This window comes from Zea mays, chromosome 7 (assembly GCF_902167145.1).
Source record: "Zea mays cultivar B73 chromosome 7, Zm-B73-REFERENCE-NAM-5.0, whole genome shotgun sequence".
Classification (NCBI taxonomy): domain Eukaryota; kingdom Viridiplantae; phylum Streptophyta; class Magnoliopsida; order Poales; family Poaceae; genus Zea; species Zea mays.
This window is the reverse complement of record NC_050102.1, coordinates 28349984-28365956: the sequence shown is the minus strand read 5'-3', so window position 1 is coordinate 28365956 and position 15973 is coordinate 28349984. Positions and strand designations below refer to the sequence as shown.

Genomic DNA, 15973 nt, shown 5'->3' with positions numbered 1-15973 from the left:
GTCAACGTAAAACAATACATATACACATTAGTAGAGAACAAGTCTTGGGTTTAGCATATTAGTGCCAACTGAATTTGGACCTAAGACTAACACGGGTATTAGCCTGGTCCAAGTTTTTTTTACGTTGAAAGACGTTTAGTCCTAGTTGGTAGTACCAACCTAAACTAAAGAATTTATAGGGAAACATATACACTACACACTAGCATATCTACGATATTTAACTTTTTTTAGAATAGGGAATATATTGAAATATTCTAGCTTCTGCACCAATAGATGCATGTGGTTGTTCAATTATTACATCTCAAACCAATATACACGATGTTTAATATCTCAAGAACAACCATATTTCGAAATTTATTAAAAATCAATTCGATTACTAAAACTCCATCCGTTGTATGAGAAAATTTGCATCATTGTAGTCTCAAGCGCACGACATCCCCACTTGATTTATGTCATGTTTTCCTCTTTTTGCAACACGGACCATTGTCTTATCCAGTGGGTTCCTCTGAACACTACCTGCATAGGAGTAGAAACTAGTATATTGTTAAATATCACATCATTTCGACATAGCCATATTGCCCAACACAAGGTGCATGCTCCTTCCCAGATTTTGTACTTAAGTGTATCATCCACCCCATTCAACCAGTTTCCAAACATATGTTGTATGCTTAAAGGTGGTGATATGTTAAAGGAGATTTGTACCCCTCTCCAAATGCATCTAGCAACAGAACAATCCAAGAAGAGATGCTGAACGGATTCATTTAAACTGCATCCACAACACTTTAAACTCCCTTTCCAATGTTTTCTCGCTAGATTATCTTTAGTTAGAGCAATGTTCTTGATCAAATACCACATAAATATCTTAATTTTCAAAGGTAATTTTAGCTTCCAGATGGGATGGTTTTGTTGTACAATATGTGGAGCAATAAAGGCTTTATACATAGATCGTAATGTGAATCTCCCATGTTTCTGTGAGGACCAAAAGAATGTATCTCTTTGAATGGTAAGTTGGACGTTGATGACTCTTGCTACCACTTGGTGCCATGCTATCAAATTTTGTCCCACCAAGGATCTCCGAAAAGATACATTTAATGGTTGAGATCGCAGCACTGTTGCAACTGTGTCTTTTTTCTTTCTAACAATATTATATAAATTTGGATATAGGTCTTTGAGGGATGTGTTACTAATCCATTTGTCCTCCCAGAAACGCACCTGAGTACCATTCCCTAGCTTAAATTGCCCATGTCTCAAGAAGTCATCTTTTACTTTCATTAGTACAGACCAAAATTGAGAGTCTCCGGGCATGTATTGAGCTTGAGTAATGGTTTTGTTCCTCAAGTATTTGTTCATAAGTAAATTTTGCCACACTCCATCTTCATTAATTAATCTAAAAAGCCATTTGCTTAAGAGGCATTTATTTTACAAGTTAAGATTTAACACGCCAAGACCACCATATTCTTTTGGTGTACAAATAATACTCCATTTGGTCAGTCTATATTTCTTTTTGTGACCTTCGCCTTCCCAGAAGAATCTAGATCTATAATAGTCTAGCTTCTTGAGAACCGTACGTGGGACCTCAAAAAAAGACAACATGAAGATTGAAAGACTGCTCAAGATGGAGTTTATCAGCACGAGCCTTCCTCCAATCGAAAGCATTTTACCTTTCCACGCACTTAGTTTTCTCTGAAATCTTTCTTCTACCTCTTTCCAGTCCGTATTTTTTAATTTTCTATGGTGCATCGGAATGCCTAAATATCGGAAGGGGAATATTCCCATGTCACATCCAAAGATCTGAGAATATTCCCTCTCTGATTCTTGAGCTGCACCATAGCAAAAAAGTTCAGTTTTATGGAAATTAATTTTTAAGCCAGAAAGTTGCTCAAATGCATTCAGCACTAGCTTCATGTTCTTGGCCTCTTCAATGTCATTTTCCATAAAAATGATAGTGTCGTCAGCATACTGGAGAATAGATAATCCTCCATCAACCAGATGAGGAACAACTCCTCTAAATTGTCCTAAATCTTTAGCACGAGTGTTTAACACAGCCAACATATCTACAACAATGTTAAAAAGTATAGGTGACAAAGGATCTCCTTGTCTAACCCCTTTTTTTGATTGAAAGTAGTGACCGATGTCATTGTTAACCTTTACCGCTACACTCCCCTTGGTTACCACTTGTTGTATCCAGGAGCACCAGGTAGAAGAAAAACAATTCAACCTTAGAACTTGTTGCATAAAAGGCCATTTAACCTTGTCATATGCCTTTTCAAAGTCTAATTTAAGGATTATTCCATTCTTCTTTTTCCTATGCATCTCATGAATTGTTTCATGTAGAGTAACTACTCCATCCATGATATACCTTCCCGGAATGAAAGCAGATTGTGAAGGTTTAATAACTTTATCGACTACAACCGATATTCTATTTGTCAACACTTTGGTGAAGATTTTGAAACTGACATTTAGAAGACAAATCGGCCTGTATTGTTGTATTTTAAGAGCTTCTTTTTTTGGCAATAGTGCAATCACACCAAAGTTGAGACAATGCAGCGGTAAATTTCCTTTATGGAATTCCATAAATAGGCCATTAGGTCTATTTTGATGATGTCCCAGAAGGCTTGATAAAATTCAGCTGGGAAACCATCTGGACCTGGTGCCTTATTATGTTCCATTTGGAAAACTGCCTTTTTAATCTCGTCCTCTTTAAACTCTTCTGTGAGTAATTCATTTTCAATATCTGACACTTGTGGGATGTCACCCCTTAACTCTTCATTTAAACTGAAATGGTTAGACTCAGGCTCAGCAAAAAGTTTTTTATAGTATTTAGTGATGTATTCCGTAAGGTTGTTTTGCCCTATTATTACTCCCTCCTCCTGCTCAAGCTGAAAAATCCTAGTCTTTCTATGTCTGTCGTTTGCTAGTAAATGGAAATACTTAGTATTATCGTCGCCTTTTAACACATTTGTTGCTTTAGAACGCTGGATCCAATAAATCTCTTGTTCTCTAAGCAACTTAGATAATTCGACATTGAGATAATGCTTGTATTCCCACTCTTGTGGCGATAGCATTGAAATTTCAGATTTTCTATCAATAACATCTAGTTCATTTAGAAGAGTTTTTTTTCTTTTTCCTCTTTTCACCTAATATATTTTTAGCCCAACCCCTTAGATGGCGCCGTAAAGTTCTAATTTTATTCTGCCATCTTTCCATAGGTGAGCGTCCTCGAGTTTCTCTTCCCCACATATCTACCACCATATCATGAAATCCATCTCTATAGAGCCAACCCAGTTCAAATTTGAACCTTGGATTATTTCCTCTATGAGATGGCTCACCGGTTTGTACCAATAACGGTGTGTGGTCTGAGATATTTCTAGATAACGCTTCCACGGTGGAAAGAGGAAATTTTTGTTCTCATTCTGTGCTTACCAGGATTCTATCCAATTTTTCAAAAGTAGGGTTTGAACCCGAGCTAGCCCAAGTAAATTTACGGCCCGAAAGCTCAAGTTCCTTTAGGTTGAGAGATTCAATGCACGCATTGAAGAGATTAGACCATCTTCTACAAAACCTATCATTGTTTTTTTCTGAGGGGTTTCTAATAATATTAAAATCTCCACCTACCATCATCAGAATAATTTCATTACTACTAGCACTTACAAACTCAGCCAAAAAACGGTCTTTGTGTTCGGGTTGAGCTGCTCCATAAACAGCCATCAAAACCAACGAAAACCGTCGCTTTTGTTTTTTAAGTGCACTTTGATTGAGAATTCTCCCTTCCAAAAATCTGTGATGTCAAAGGTAAGAGCATTGATACCCAAAAGGATCCCACCAGACCTTCCCTTTGGTGGATTCCAGTACCATTGAAAGTCTCTACCTCCACAAAATGTTGTTAAGACTTCATTAGAAAAGTCTTTACTATTTGTTTCAAGCAAGGCGACAAAATCAAGATCATATTCTAATGAAGTATCATACAAAAAAGTAGATTTAGCCAAGTCACGTAGACCTCTGCTGTTCCAAAACATCCCTCTCATCGAGAAATATGTATTTGGTTTCTTGTCGGGTACGTTTGGCTTTTCTTCTTTTTAACAGAATTAAAATTCTTTCTCCTTTGAGGATTGTGTACCAAAATATTTTCTTCAACCTGACTATCCATGATTTCCTCTGTTAAGTCACCACACAAAAGACTTAGAGGTTTCAAATCAATGTCCTCATCAGATTCATCTAATTTTGTCTTGTTATCCTGATCAGTTTTAACAGGAGGTCTTTTAAATCTAATTTTTTTCAATGGACCTAAGTAAATTGACTGATTTTTTAACTAAAGCATCATTATTTCCTAAAGAGATACTGATGCTCGTGACTTTCTCAGTAATTTGTTCATCAGAAAAGGATAAAACTGAATTCTTAAAAGTGTTACCTTTAGAATTCTCCAAATTCCTTTTTGCCACCAACCTTTCAGCACGTTCGATGGAATCTTCGTTGACAGAGTCCTCCCTCCTTTTACTCCTCCTCTTCGGTGTCCTAGCATTATAGTTTTTTTTCACCTGGTATGGTGGAGTGTGTAGTTGGTTGTCAGTCAGAACTTGACCATCCTCTGTGCTGCCATTATGTGGAAACTGTCTTTCTTTAAGCTCTGTCAAGGCCCTATCTAGCAAAGGACCTAGGGCATCTGATGCAGTAGCTTCGATGCCGCCATCATCTTCTTTCTGGTTTTGCTTTGTTTGTATTGCTGCAGGTTGTGATTCAGCATGTGTTTCACTAATTGTGAACAAGCAATTTTTCCTTAAAGTAGCCTGCATATGGGGTTGTATCTGCTCAACATCATTGCCCATATTTTTCTGAATTTGAATATTGTTGTTGTCATTTTGGACTACATAATTATCCAGATACAATTAAGAGGGTAAATCAGTAGTAGGACCATCTGCCACCTCCCAACCAACATCCAATAAATCATCTTCCTCTAAATCCTCAATGGAACCATCATCAACATGCTGTCCTTTAGAGGTCCCTGCTCCTTTAACTGAAAAAGAAACATTTGATTGAGAGGACTTATGATCATTAGCACCAGCTTCTTCATCCTTCATTTCTGAGTCATTGCCTTTTTCATGATTGTCGCCATTAGTGTTACCATTATCCTCAGTCGTTCTTGTCCCTGAAGAAGAACTTGTACTCTCAATTTGAAGTTGTAATTCAAACCATCTTGTGCCGATGACAACATCTATCTGTGTAGGCATTATTGATGTGTTTAGAACAGCCACCTCAAATCGACCAAAATTACTCTTTCGAGTAGTGATCATATTCACCTTTGTAGTAGCTCCAATCATCGTTCCAATAGCCCACAACACCTCATATGTTCGAAGTACGTTAGGTAAATTCAGTACCCGCATCCACACACGAGGCAGTTCCACTCCAAAGTATTCCTCCTCCTCAAATTCTTCAAATTTTAACACTAAGCCATTCTTTAGATCAGCAGAACCAAAGTTCACTGTTCGCTTTAATTCTACTTTTGAAGGAAAGGATGTTACCCATGTATTTGGTGCATGCAGTTGCGCATCCCATTCAAACTTTTCAGGCACCAGCCGCTGTAAGTGGGCAACCAAATCTGCTTGTTGAAGTGCACCTCCTATAACTTTGATTAGTGCCATATTCTTTTCATTTTTGGTAGTAGAAATCGGCCCATGTGGAATATGAAAGAAACCTAAACCATCCACAGCATAACCGACCGAGAGAGCCACCGGTCGAGGTTTTTTCTTGATGGGGCAAGTGGCTGCTACATGATCACCTCCCTCACATATATTGCAGAAAAGGATCACGGTACATTCTGTTGTAGCATGTCCCTTAGTTCTACAACGGAAACACCATTTTGGTTTACCTTTTGGTGCCTCAATCCTGGGAGTGATCTTTATAGCATCCTGAACTATTACATTCTCATCTTGCTTCTCCATCCTTTTTTTGTCATGCCTATTGTCAACCATTTCTTCCATTATCCGTTTTGCATTCAGCTTCATAGGTAGGTTCAGGTTCAGCACTGTTCTGCATCATTTTATTGGTGCGCTGCCCCTGGTGTTGCAGAGAATTCTCCAGTTTCCCACCCTTACAACATGTTTGTTGGCACTGAACTTCCCAGCACGGGGTGCATGTGTAGACCGAGCACGATGATCTCGCCCATGTGTCCAAGACAAATCCCTATTGCCTCCAGTGCTGCCACCAAATCCATGATTGAACCCTAACTGCGAACCTTGCAGTCGCTGACCAAACACCAAATTCCCTTGCCCAAAAAACGAACCACCAAAATTTGGGGCAATCTGCTGGCAATTACCCCCAAGCATTGTTGCCGGCTGAAAAGGTCCACTTCCCTGCCCAAAGCCAGTGTTGTTCCCCTGAACCTGTCCTTGCCGAAGCTCCATTCGATCACCTCTATTGTGACCCAAAGCTCTGCCTGCTCCATATCCAGAGAATCCAGTTTTGCCTCTGTCCTCCATTGCCTTAACCCCTCGTCTCACAACCTCGGCGTAAGATTTGTATGGTGGCTTGTGTGAAGGCAAAACTGGGAGAGTAGGAGAATTGACGGCGGCTGCAAATCTGGGCAGTGGTGGTACGTAGGGTATGACACCTTTGGGGCAAACGTTTGTGGGCTGGGCTTTGCCAAAAAACTTGCCCCGTCTGGTCAACAGGCGTGCAAGGGCCCAGTTTGGCCTGAATTTGGTGTTTCCTTTTTTTGAGGTGCTGCCTTCTGTAACTAAAGCCTGAAATCTCGCGTGGAGTTTCAAATTTTGAGCAGCATCACTCTTCCTTCCCCAGCTCTGGTCACTGATTGTCACCATGTTACCTGATCCCTGCTCACCAATTCGTTGGAATCTACGATTAACACGGAACGGACAGTCTGCAAGTGTTAAAGGTGGAGAAATCCTTGGAGCCAGAAGGGGACCTTGCCATGGTTTACCTGTCTTTTTTTTGTTTGTAACAGGGTCTGTCAGTAGGTTTCTGACGAATTTGCCTTTGCTCCCCAAATCAGATGGTGTTTCAATGGCAGATACTTGTGCACTGATAGTAGAGCTGTCAAGATATCGATCTGCCTGAACCAAATCCTGAAAGGAGTATCCAGCCATATATGCCTTTTTTACAATCAATGATTTGGATGGTGTTTCAACTGATTCAGACTCCTGCAGATAATCCTCATTGCACTCATCGCCATATCCCCAAAAACGTGAGATGGAGCCCTTCACCCGTAGGTCCTTAAGGGGATCAGCATCAACACGTAGAGCAATATCTGGTGTGAGCCAATTGAGTTTTACTTCATCTTGTATTCTGTCTACATCCAAATCTAGTTCTTCTGTCGAAGCAGTTTCATCACGGGAAAAAGTAGAATTCGAACCTGACGCCCACCGTCTCCGAAGTTCATCGACAGGCTTGACGCGTACCTTTCCTTGAAGCTCTGTTGTCGCTCGTCGCCGCGGCCGCCCACTGCTCATGACCGACACCGGCATGGAAGGATAATCTACAGTGCGTTCACCTTATCGCAAGATCTTCCTCCATGGAGGACTTGGACACCGGCGTCCTAGTCGGCTGCTGGCTGCGGGCCTTCGTGAAGCCCGGAGTCGCCACTCGCCGTGTCGCTGTCCGAAGCGGAATCGTCGCTACAGTCTGATCATGGCAATGGTGCCATCTGGTCACCCGGTTCCACAAGAACTTCAGGAAAAAAAGCGTACAGGATAAGAATAAGATGAGCCCGTGACTAGCCACGCTATCCAGGCAATAATGCCTTCTCCACTTCTAATCCTCTACGGTATTTAACTATATAGCATACAAATAGAGGATTATACACTATAGCAACAGTGTATTTTTTCGTCAGCCATAAACCATAAACCGGCGAAACAAGGACTCTCCAATGAAATTATATATGTTTTCCGACGAAAATAGTTAACAAAATAATACTCGAAAAAAATGAGTCGATTTATTTCATCAGCCCCGACGAAAAAAATATTACTTTCAATGGTTTTTTAAAGCCGACAAAAAAAAATTCGTCGGTTTATTAGACCCACAAAATAGTTTGTCATTATTTTGTTGGCCACTTGGCTGACAAAAATAAAGAGCCACGAGGAAGTTAATTTCGTCGACCACATAGCCGACGAAATAACATGACCGACAATATATAATTTCGTTGGCCGCTCTTAGGCCGATGAAATTAAACTTTCCTAGGGCTTTAGCCTATTTTTCAGATTTAGAATTCAATCCACATACATATCGCATATACTAGAACATGAGGTGCTTTTAACATGACCAAATATGTTTCTATACAGATTTATTCACATAAAAGGATAATCAACCCATCTATTTAAACTCCTAGTATTTAGCAGCAGCAGGAATTTGCTTATAACATCTATCAAGAGCAGCTGAAGAAAAAGAAGATTAACAAATCAAAAGTACACATTAGCCTCGTGCAAAGAAAATGAATTACACATTAATTTGTTCGAAGATCTGACCGCTACAGGCCTAAAAATTATATATTGTTTATATAAAATGCTTAGTAGATTCTGTTTATATAAAATTTTGTATATAAGATTGGATTGTTCTTTTGTATGGAGGCTACATATGACAAGGCAATGTCTAGTCAACACAGACTGAACTACGACTAGAAGACCCAACCTATTGATCCTCAGATTGTGTATGCAAGTGGTAGAAAACCTCATAAAAGATGTAGATCCTACATATCTTACCTTGTTTCATTGGTTTAGGTACAAGACATGTATTTTGAACCTATCGTGTTGTTATTTCTTTGTAGGTACTCAATGTTCGATAATGACATCGACTCGAGTCGGGTGAGAGTTCAGAGAGGAGGTTCATCGAGATCTACTGCTGAGAGCACCTAGAGGGGGGAGAATAGGTGATCCTATAAAAACTTAAAACTTAAAGCCACAAAACTTAGTTAAGTGTTAGCACAATTTAATTCACGTGGCTAAGGACTAAGCTCGTGTGAAACACAATGGTCACAGTGAAAAACAAGCACACGATACATGATAGTTTATCCCGTGGTTCGGCCAAGTATAACACTTGCCTACTCCATGTTGTGGCGTCCCTATGGACGAGAGTTCCACTCAACTCCTCTCAAGTGATCCAATGATCAACTTGAATACCACGGTGTTCTTCTTTCTTTACTTTTTCCCGTTTGCGAGGAATCTCCACAACTTGGAGTCTCTCGCCCTTACAATAAGGATCAAAGTGAAAGTACTAGAGTAAGGGAGGGAAGCAACACACATAAATCCACAGCAATACACACACACAGCCAAGACTTGAGCTCAAATGAATAGCACAAAGTTCACCACTAGAACGGAGCTCAAATCACTAAGAATGTCAATCGAGTGCGCAAAGACGGAGTGTGAATGATTAAGAATACTCAAAGTATGCTTGGTGTTCTCCTCCATGCGCCTAGAGGTCCCTTTTATAGCCCCAAGGCAGCTAGGAGCCGTTGAGAGCAATCCAGGAAGGCTATCCTTGCCTTCTGTCGGGTGGTGCACCGGACAGTCCGGTGCACCACCGGACATTGTCCGATGCTGATTGCTTTCTGTCACACCCGGTTTTAGAAGGCAAACCGAATGCGAACCATGTACGCGCCAGGATCAGTTATTCACGTACACAGCAGTTACATAACATGGACATCATCACACGGTGCTCAAAATAGTATTAAGAAGGGAAATAGTCGATTACATCATACGTCTGAGACGTCCATATAGTTCTTACAATAAATCAAAGTGTGGAAAAGAAACGTAGATAAACGCGGCCTTCACAGGCAGCCGACTGGGGGTTGCCGCTAACCCACACCTAGAACTCGTCGTAGTCTTGAAACTCCTGGAAGTCTCCTTCCACAGCTTCATCTTCGCCTGAGCAGTGGTTGCAATGCTGACAACCTGGGGATGGGGGGGTTTGGTGTGTAGAGCAAGGGTGAGTACACATCAACATACTCAACAAGTATCCTGTTTGGCTGTAGTGGACTAGCTTTATGTGGGGATAAGTCAAGCAGTTGCTTTTAGTTGGTCAGATTATTATTTACTAATAGAAAGCCAAGTTTTAGCATTAACCCAAGTTATTAGCCTGATGTACCCTTTCCAAACGGAAAGAATACCACTTACCAGCACCAAAGTCATAACCAGAACCATCGATCTCATAACCACATGTACCATAATGTCTCTGATCAAGTACCACTAATCACTGGAGCTCCCTTGGCCGCTCATAACCGCGAGCACGGCTGATATATCAGTTTTCAAACACTCTGCAGAGGTTGTGCACTTTACCCACAAGCCGTGATTCCCATTCTGCCCGGAGATCATGACTCTCCATTGATCACTACCAAGGTGACCCAGCAGGGCATCACTACGTAGCCTTTACAAAGATTCCCCGGGGCTGTAGCCACCCGTTAGGTTTCCTAAATGCACCGCACTCCTCCCCATGGGGCGAACCCAAAATTGGCAGAGCGAGCCGCATACACCGAGCCCCATTGACGGCACGACGGCTAAGTGAACTACACCCCGGATCCTCTAATTATTCAGCTAAGGGCATCCCATTCCACCCTCATGGTTGCACTGTTTTCTCGGGCGGTCATCCATAGAACAGGTCCTTACGGAGAGGCACTCGAGAAACCGCTCGAGCCCCCTTGAAGACCACAAGTATAACATCATAATAAGAGAGGGGAAAACAGCGTATCATAGATATTCTCATCATGTTCATTAATTAGAGTTGAGCAATAGCATAAAGCTAAACAGTAATAATCCAACCCAAATAGGTGAACAAGGACATGGATCACAAAAGCTAGTCAATCCTTAGGCATAAATGTGTAAAGCGGGAGGTGAATTAAAGAATGAATAGGACAGAGATAGGTCAAGGGACACTTGCCTCCACCAACCGACTGCTGCTCAGAGGCTTCTCCTGCGAGTTCCTCAGGCTCTTCAACCGGATCGTTCTCTATGCGAGCGCAAACATACATACATCCACACATTTAATACAAAAGAACAGTACACCATACAATAGAATGCAATAAGTAAACAGACGTTCCACGCGGGCTCGCGAGTACGGTTAATAGAGAAAGAGGAAAAGACAGTCGAGAAACGATCACGTTACATGATTATAAATTAACCACTCGCTTAATGGAAGGAAATTTAATGTAGACACTATGTTTAGCGTAAAGTAAAGTCATGTTTCATGTCTAATTATTATCAGCAGGTGGAGATAAATAAAAAGATGGTCACGCGGCGAGACGCGCGACAAAGCTCTCTAAAACAAATTAAGAAGTTAACGACTCGTCGCGCAACCGAGCACGCAACGAGGCACTTCGCCTTAGTTACGAGGAGACGTTAAGCGTCGCGCGACGAAGCGCACGACGGCATACGTCGACTAAACTGAGTCCAAAGTGGAACGTCGCGTGAATACACACGCGGCGTTACACCTTAAACAACCTGAAACAAAAATGGATCGTCGCGCGACGAAGCGCACGACGCAACACAAGATAGAATCTGAATTTAGACAAATCCGTCGCGCGGCGAAGCGCGTGACGCAACACGCTAATTAACGAATAATCACCGCGAGCGCGGGCGAGCGAAGATACGGTCGGGCGAGGCCGGGACGGGGGAACGGGCGGCCGAGCCGGAGCCGGGGCGGTTGAACCGGCCAGGGGGCGGTTGAACCGGCCAGGGGCGGCCGAGTCGGCCGGGGCCGTGCCGGGGACACGCCGGGGGCCGGAGGCCGCGCCGGCGAGCAGGGGCCACCGGGGCCGCGCCGGGGCCGCGCCGGCGAGCAGGGGCCACCGGGGCCGCGCCGGGCCACGCCGGGGGCGCGCCGGGGCCGCGCTGCGCGCGAGCAGGTGAGGAGCGGGGGCGGGCGGGCGCCGCCACGGGGCCGGGACGGGCGGGCGCCGCCACGGGGCCGGGACGGGCGGGCGCCGCCGCGGGGCCGGGACGGGCGGGGAGCGCCGCGCGGGGCCGGGACGGGGCGGGCAGGGGGCCGAGCGGGGGGGCCGAGCGGGGGCCGAGCGCTGCCGGGGTGGGAGGCCGGGCGGGCGAGCGCCACCGGGGAGGGAGGGGGAGGGGCCGCGCGAGGGGAGGCCGGGGACGGGCGCCGAGCGCCGCCGCGGGAGGGGGCGGGCGGGCGAGCGCCACCGGGGAGGGTAGCCGGGCGGGGTCGAGCGCCGCCGCGCCGGGCAGGGGCGGGGACGGGCGCCGCCGCGCCGGGCAGGGGCGGGGACGGGCGGGGTCGCGCGCGGGCAGGGGGAGAGGGAGGGCGCGCGCGGGGGGAAGAAGAGGAGGGAGAGGGAGAGAGAAAGGAGAAAGGGAGGGGAGGGGAGCTCACCTCGGGGTCCAAAATCCGGTGATCGCCGTCTCCAAATCCTAGGGCACCACGGGGAGAGAGAGGTGGAAGAGGGAGAGGAGAGGTTCTTTGCGCGGGAGATCCAAATGAGAGAGAGAGAGGGGAGGGGGGCGCATGGGGGGGGGGTTTGGGCGCCAGGGGCGCGCAGGCCGGGGCGGGCCGGGCCGGTTAGGCTGGGCTGGACTAGGTTGGGCTGGGCCGGGCCACTTCGCGGATCGAAAACCCACGACGAGCGCGGACCACTAAATGGAATTAAATCGCGAACCGAAATCCGGAACGGAACAAGACGAACACTCATCATCAGACAAAGAAATGCGCTTCGGCATGATGCAACACCCATGACACTTAGGTTTTGGTTTATACATGACACGGACACCTGCCGCTATACTGGTTTGAAATTGGGAAGAAGGAGCAAACGGGGAAAGAGAAAAGAGAGTAACGCCCGAATTTGGTGAGAGAAAAGAAGAAAAAATTCTACCCCCAAATTCAGGGCGTTACAAACCTATCCCCCTTAAAAGAATCTCGCCCTCGAGATTTAGGGTTGGCTAGCAAAAAGCTCAGGGTATTTAGCCATCAGATCGTCTTTACGCTCCCAGGTTGCTTCTTCCTCAGAGTGATGATTCCATTTGACTTTGCACATTCTGATGGTCTTCCTTCTGGTGACTCTGTCTGCAACCTCAAGGATTTGCACTGGCTTCTCAACGTAGGTCAAGTCCTCCTGGACTTCAAGACCTTCCACTGGCAACTGCTCTTCTGGCACACGCAAGCACTTCTTCAACTGAGACACATGAAAGACATCATGCACAGCAGACAAATTCTCGGGCAAACTGAGCTGATAGGCCACTTCTCCACGTCTTGCAAGAATCTGATACGGACCAATGTAGCGGGGTGCTAGCTTGCCTTTCACTCCGAATCTTCTGACTCCTCTGATCGGTGACACTTTCAGGTAAACAAAGTCTCCGACTTCAAAACTCAGCTCTCTTCTTCTTGTGTCTGCATAGCTTCGCTGTCTTGATTGCGCTATCTTCAGATTCTCTCGGACCATCTTGATGTTCTCTTCGGCTTCAAGCAAAATGTCTGGCCCAAACACTTGCTTCTCTCCAGGCTGATCCCATTGCAACGGAGTTCTACAACTCCTTCCATAGAGCGCCTGAAATGGTGACATCTTCAAACTGGCCTGGTAACTGTTGTTATAGGAAAACTCCGCATAAGGCAATCTCTTGTCCCATCCGGACTGATCTTGCAACGCACAGGCTCTCAACATGTCTTCCAGAATTTGATTGGTCCTTTCGGTCTGGCCATCTGTCTGCGGATGATAAGCTGAACTGAAATTCAGATGCGTGCCCAAAGCTTCATGCAACTGCTGCCAGAAATGAGAGGTGAACTGCGTTCCTCTGTCTGACACTATCTTCTTTGGCACACCATGAAGACAAACGATCCGAGACATATACAACTCTGCCAATACTGCACTGCTGTAGTTGGTCTTGACAGGTATGAAGTGGGCTGACTTGGTCAAGCGGTCCACTACTACCCAAATGGAATCGTAGCCGGCTCGAGTGCGAGGCAATCCGACTATGAAATCCATACCGATTTCATCCCATTTCCACTGAGGGATCTGCAACGGTTGCAACAATCCAGCAGGTCTCTGGTGCTCTGCCTTAATTCTTCGACAACTATCGCACCTAGCCACATGCTCTGCGATTTCCCTCTTCATTCTGTACCACCAGAATTTCTTCTTCAGATCCTGATACATCTTCTCACTGCCAGGGTGAATCGAATAGGCTGTCTCATGAGCTTCCTTGAGAATCAACTCCCGAATGGACTGGACATTGGGAACACACAAGCGGTCTTTGAACCATATCACGCCTTCTGCATCCTCTCGAAAATCTTTGCCTCTGCCATCTCGAATCAGTCGCCGGATCTCACTGATTTTCTCATCATTCTTCTGCGCTTCTTTGATTTCGCGCTCCAAGGTAGGTTCCAACTCAACTGTGACTCCTCGAGAATTGTTCAGAAATCCGAGACTCAACCTGTCAAACCCTTTGGCCAACTCATAAGGCATCGGACGAGCGGCCATCAGATTGACTTGACTCTTTCTACTCAAAGCATCTGCCACTACGTTTGCTTTGCCTGGATGGTAATGAATCTCCAACTCATAATCTTTGATCAACTCTAACCATCTTCGTTGCCTCATGTTCAACTCTGACTGAGTGAATATGTACTTCAGACTCTTGTGGTCTGTGTAAACATCGCATTTCTGTCCATACAGATAGTGCCTCCATGACTTCAGTGCGTGAACCACTGCTGCCAACTCTAGATCATGGATTGGGTAATTCTTCTCATGAACCTTCAGCTGTCGGGACGAGTAAGCCACAACTCTTCCCTCTTGCATCAACACGCATCCCAAACCTGTGTAACAAGCATCGCAATACACCGAGAAGGGCTTGTGCACATCAGGCAAGACTAGGACAGGCGCTGTAGTCAACTTCTCTTTCAGCACTTCAAAGGCCTCTTGGCATTTCTGGGTCCACTTGAACTCAACTTTGTTGCCTAGCAACGCTGTCATTGGTTTCGCAATCTTCGAAAACCCTTCAATGAATCGCCGATAATACCCGGCCATTCCAATGAAGCTCTTGATTCCTCTAGCATCTGTTGGCGCTTTCCAGTTCAAAATGTCTGCCACTTTCTTCAGATCCACAGCCAATCCTTCCTTGTTGATTATGTGACCCAAGAACAGGACTTCACTGATCCAGAACTCACACTTGCTCAATTTTGCATACAACTGGTGCTCTCGCAATCTCTGCAATACCATCCTCAAATGATCTGCGTGTTCTTCTTCGCTTTGAGAATAAACCAGAATGTCATCAATGAATACCACCACAAACTCATCAAGGTAATCCATGAATACACTGTTCATCAAGTTCATGAAGAATGCTGGCGCATTGGTCAAACCAAAAGACATCACTGTGAACTCATACAACCCATACTTGGAAATGAATGCCGTCTTCGGAATGTCCGAAGGTTGGATCCTAAGCTGATGATAACCTGACCTCAGATCAATCTTGGAGAACACACTGGCTCCTCTCAACTGGTCGAACAGATCTTCTATTCTGGGCAAGGGATACTTGTTCTTGATCGTGACTTCATTCAAAGCTCGGTAATCGATGCACATCCTCTTGGTGCCATCTTTCTTCTCCACAAATAGGACAGGGGCGGCCCAAGGCGAGGTGCTTGGCCGAATGTAACCTTTCTCTGACAGCTCATCAATTTGCTTCTTAAGTTCATCCAACTCTGGTCCAGATATTCTGTAAGCTCTCTTAAAGATAGGGGCGGTTCCAGGAAGAAGCTCTATGGCAAACTCAACTTTCCGCTCTGGTGGCATACCCGGTAGGTCCTTTGGAAACACATCTGGGAACTCGGACACAACCTTGATCCTCTCGATTGGGTCTGCTTTACTGCTATCAACAGCTATCTGATAACAACTTCCTTTCTTTGGCTCAGGCGGGACTAACTCGGTCACCACTTCCTCTCCTAGTGGAGACACCAACTTGATTGTCCTCTTATCACAACTGATAACTGCCTGATACTTATCTAGCCAATTCATCCCTAGGATGACATCTATTCCCTG

At 45.0% G+C, this 15973-nt stretch overlaps 1 protein-coding gene across 3 annotated transcripts; it reads right to left on the bottom strand.

The window, feature by feature from the left end:
- Positions 1–244: 244 nt before the first annotated feature.
- LOC103632184 (uncharacterized) lies at positions 245–7744 on the bottom strand. 3 transcript variants are annotated; one of them, XR_555744.3, is made up of 3 exons: positions 5295–7739; positions 4409–5213; positions 245–516 (listed from the first exon to the last, which is right to left on the bottom strand). XR_555744.3 is itself a non-coding variant. In XM_020541337.3 (2 exons), the coding sequence occupies exons 1-2, from the start codon at positions 4821–4823 to the stop codon at positions 422–424; spliced, it is 510 nt and encodes a 169-aa protein (XP_020396926.1). In that variant the 5' UTR covers positions 4824–7733; the 3' UTR covers positions 245–421. The 3 variants fall into 3 exon arrangements, 1 of the variants encoding a protein (XP_020396926.1); XR_002263723.3 differs by having other exon boundaries at positions 4409–7744; XM_020541337.3 differs by having other exon boundaries at positions 4409–7733.
- Between the last annotated feature and the right edge of the window lie 8229 nt (positions 7745–15973).

Coding starts and splice junctions, on each gene's coding strand:
- LOC103632184 (XM_020541337.3), bottom strand. CDS start 4,823: ATGGGCAATGATGTTGAGCAGATACAACCCCATATGCAGGCTACTTTA. Junction 517..4,408: donor GAATTTGGAGAATTCTAAAG/GTAACACTTTTA, acceptor ACTCCTATGCAG/GTAGTGTTCAGAGGAACCCA.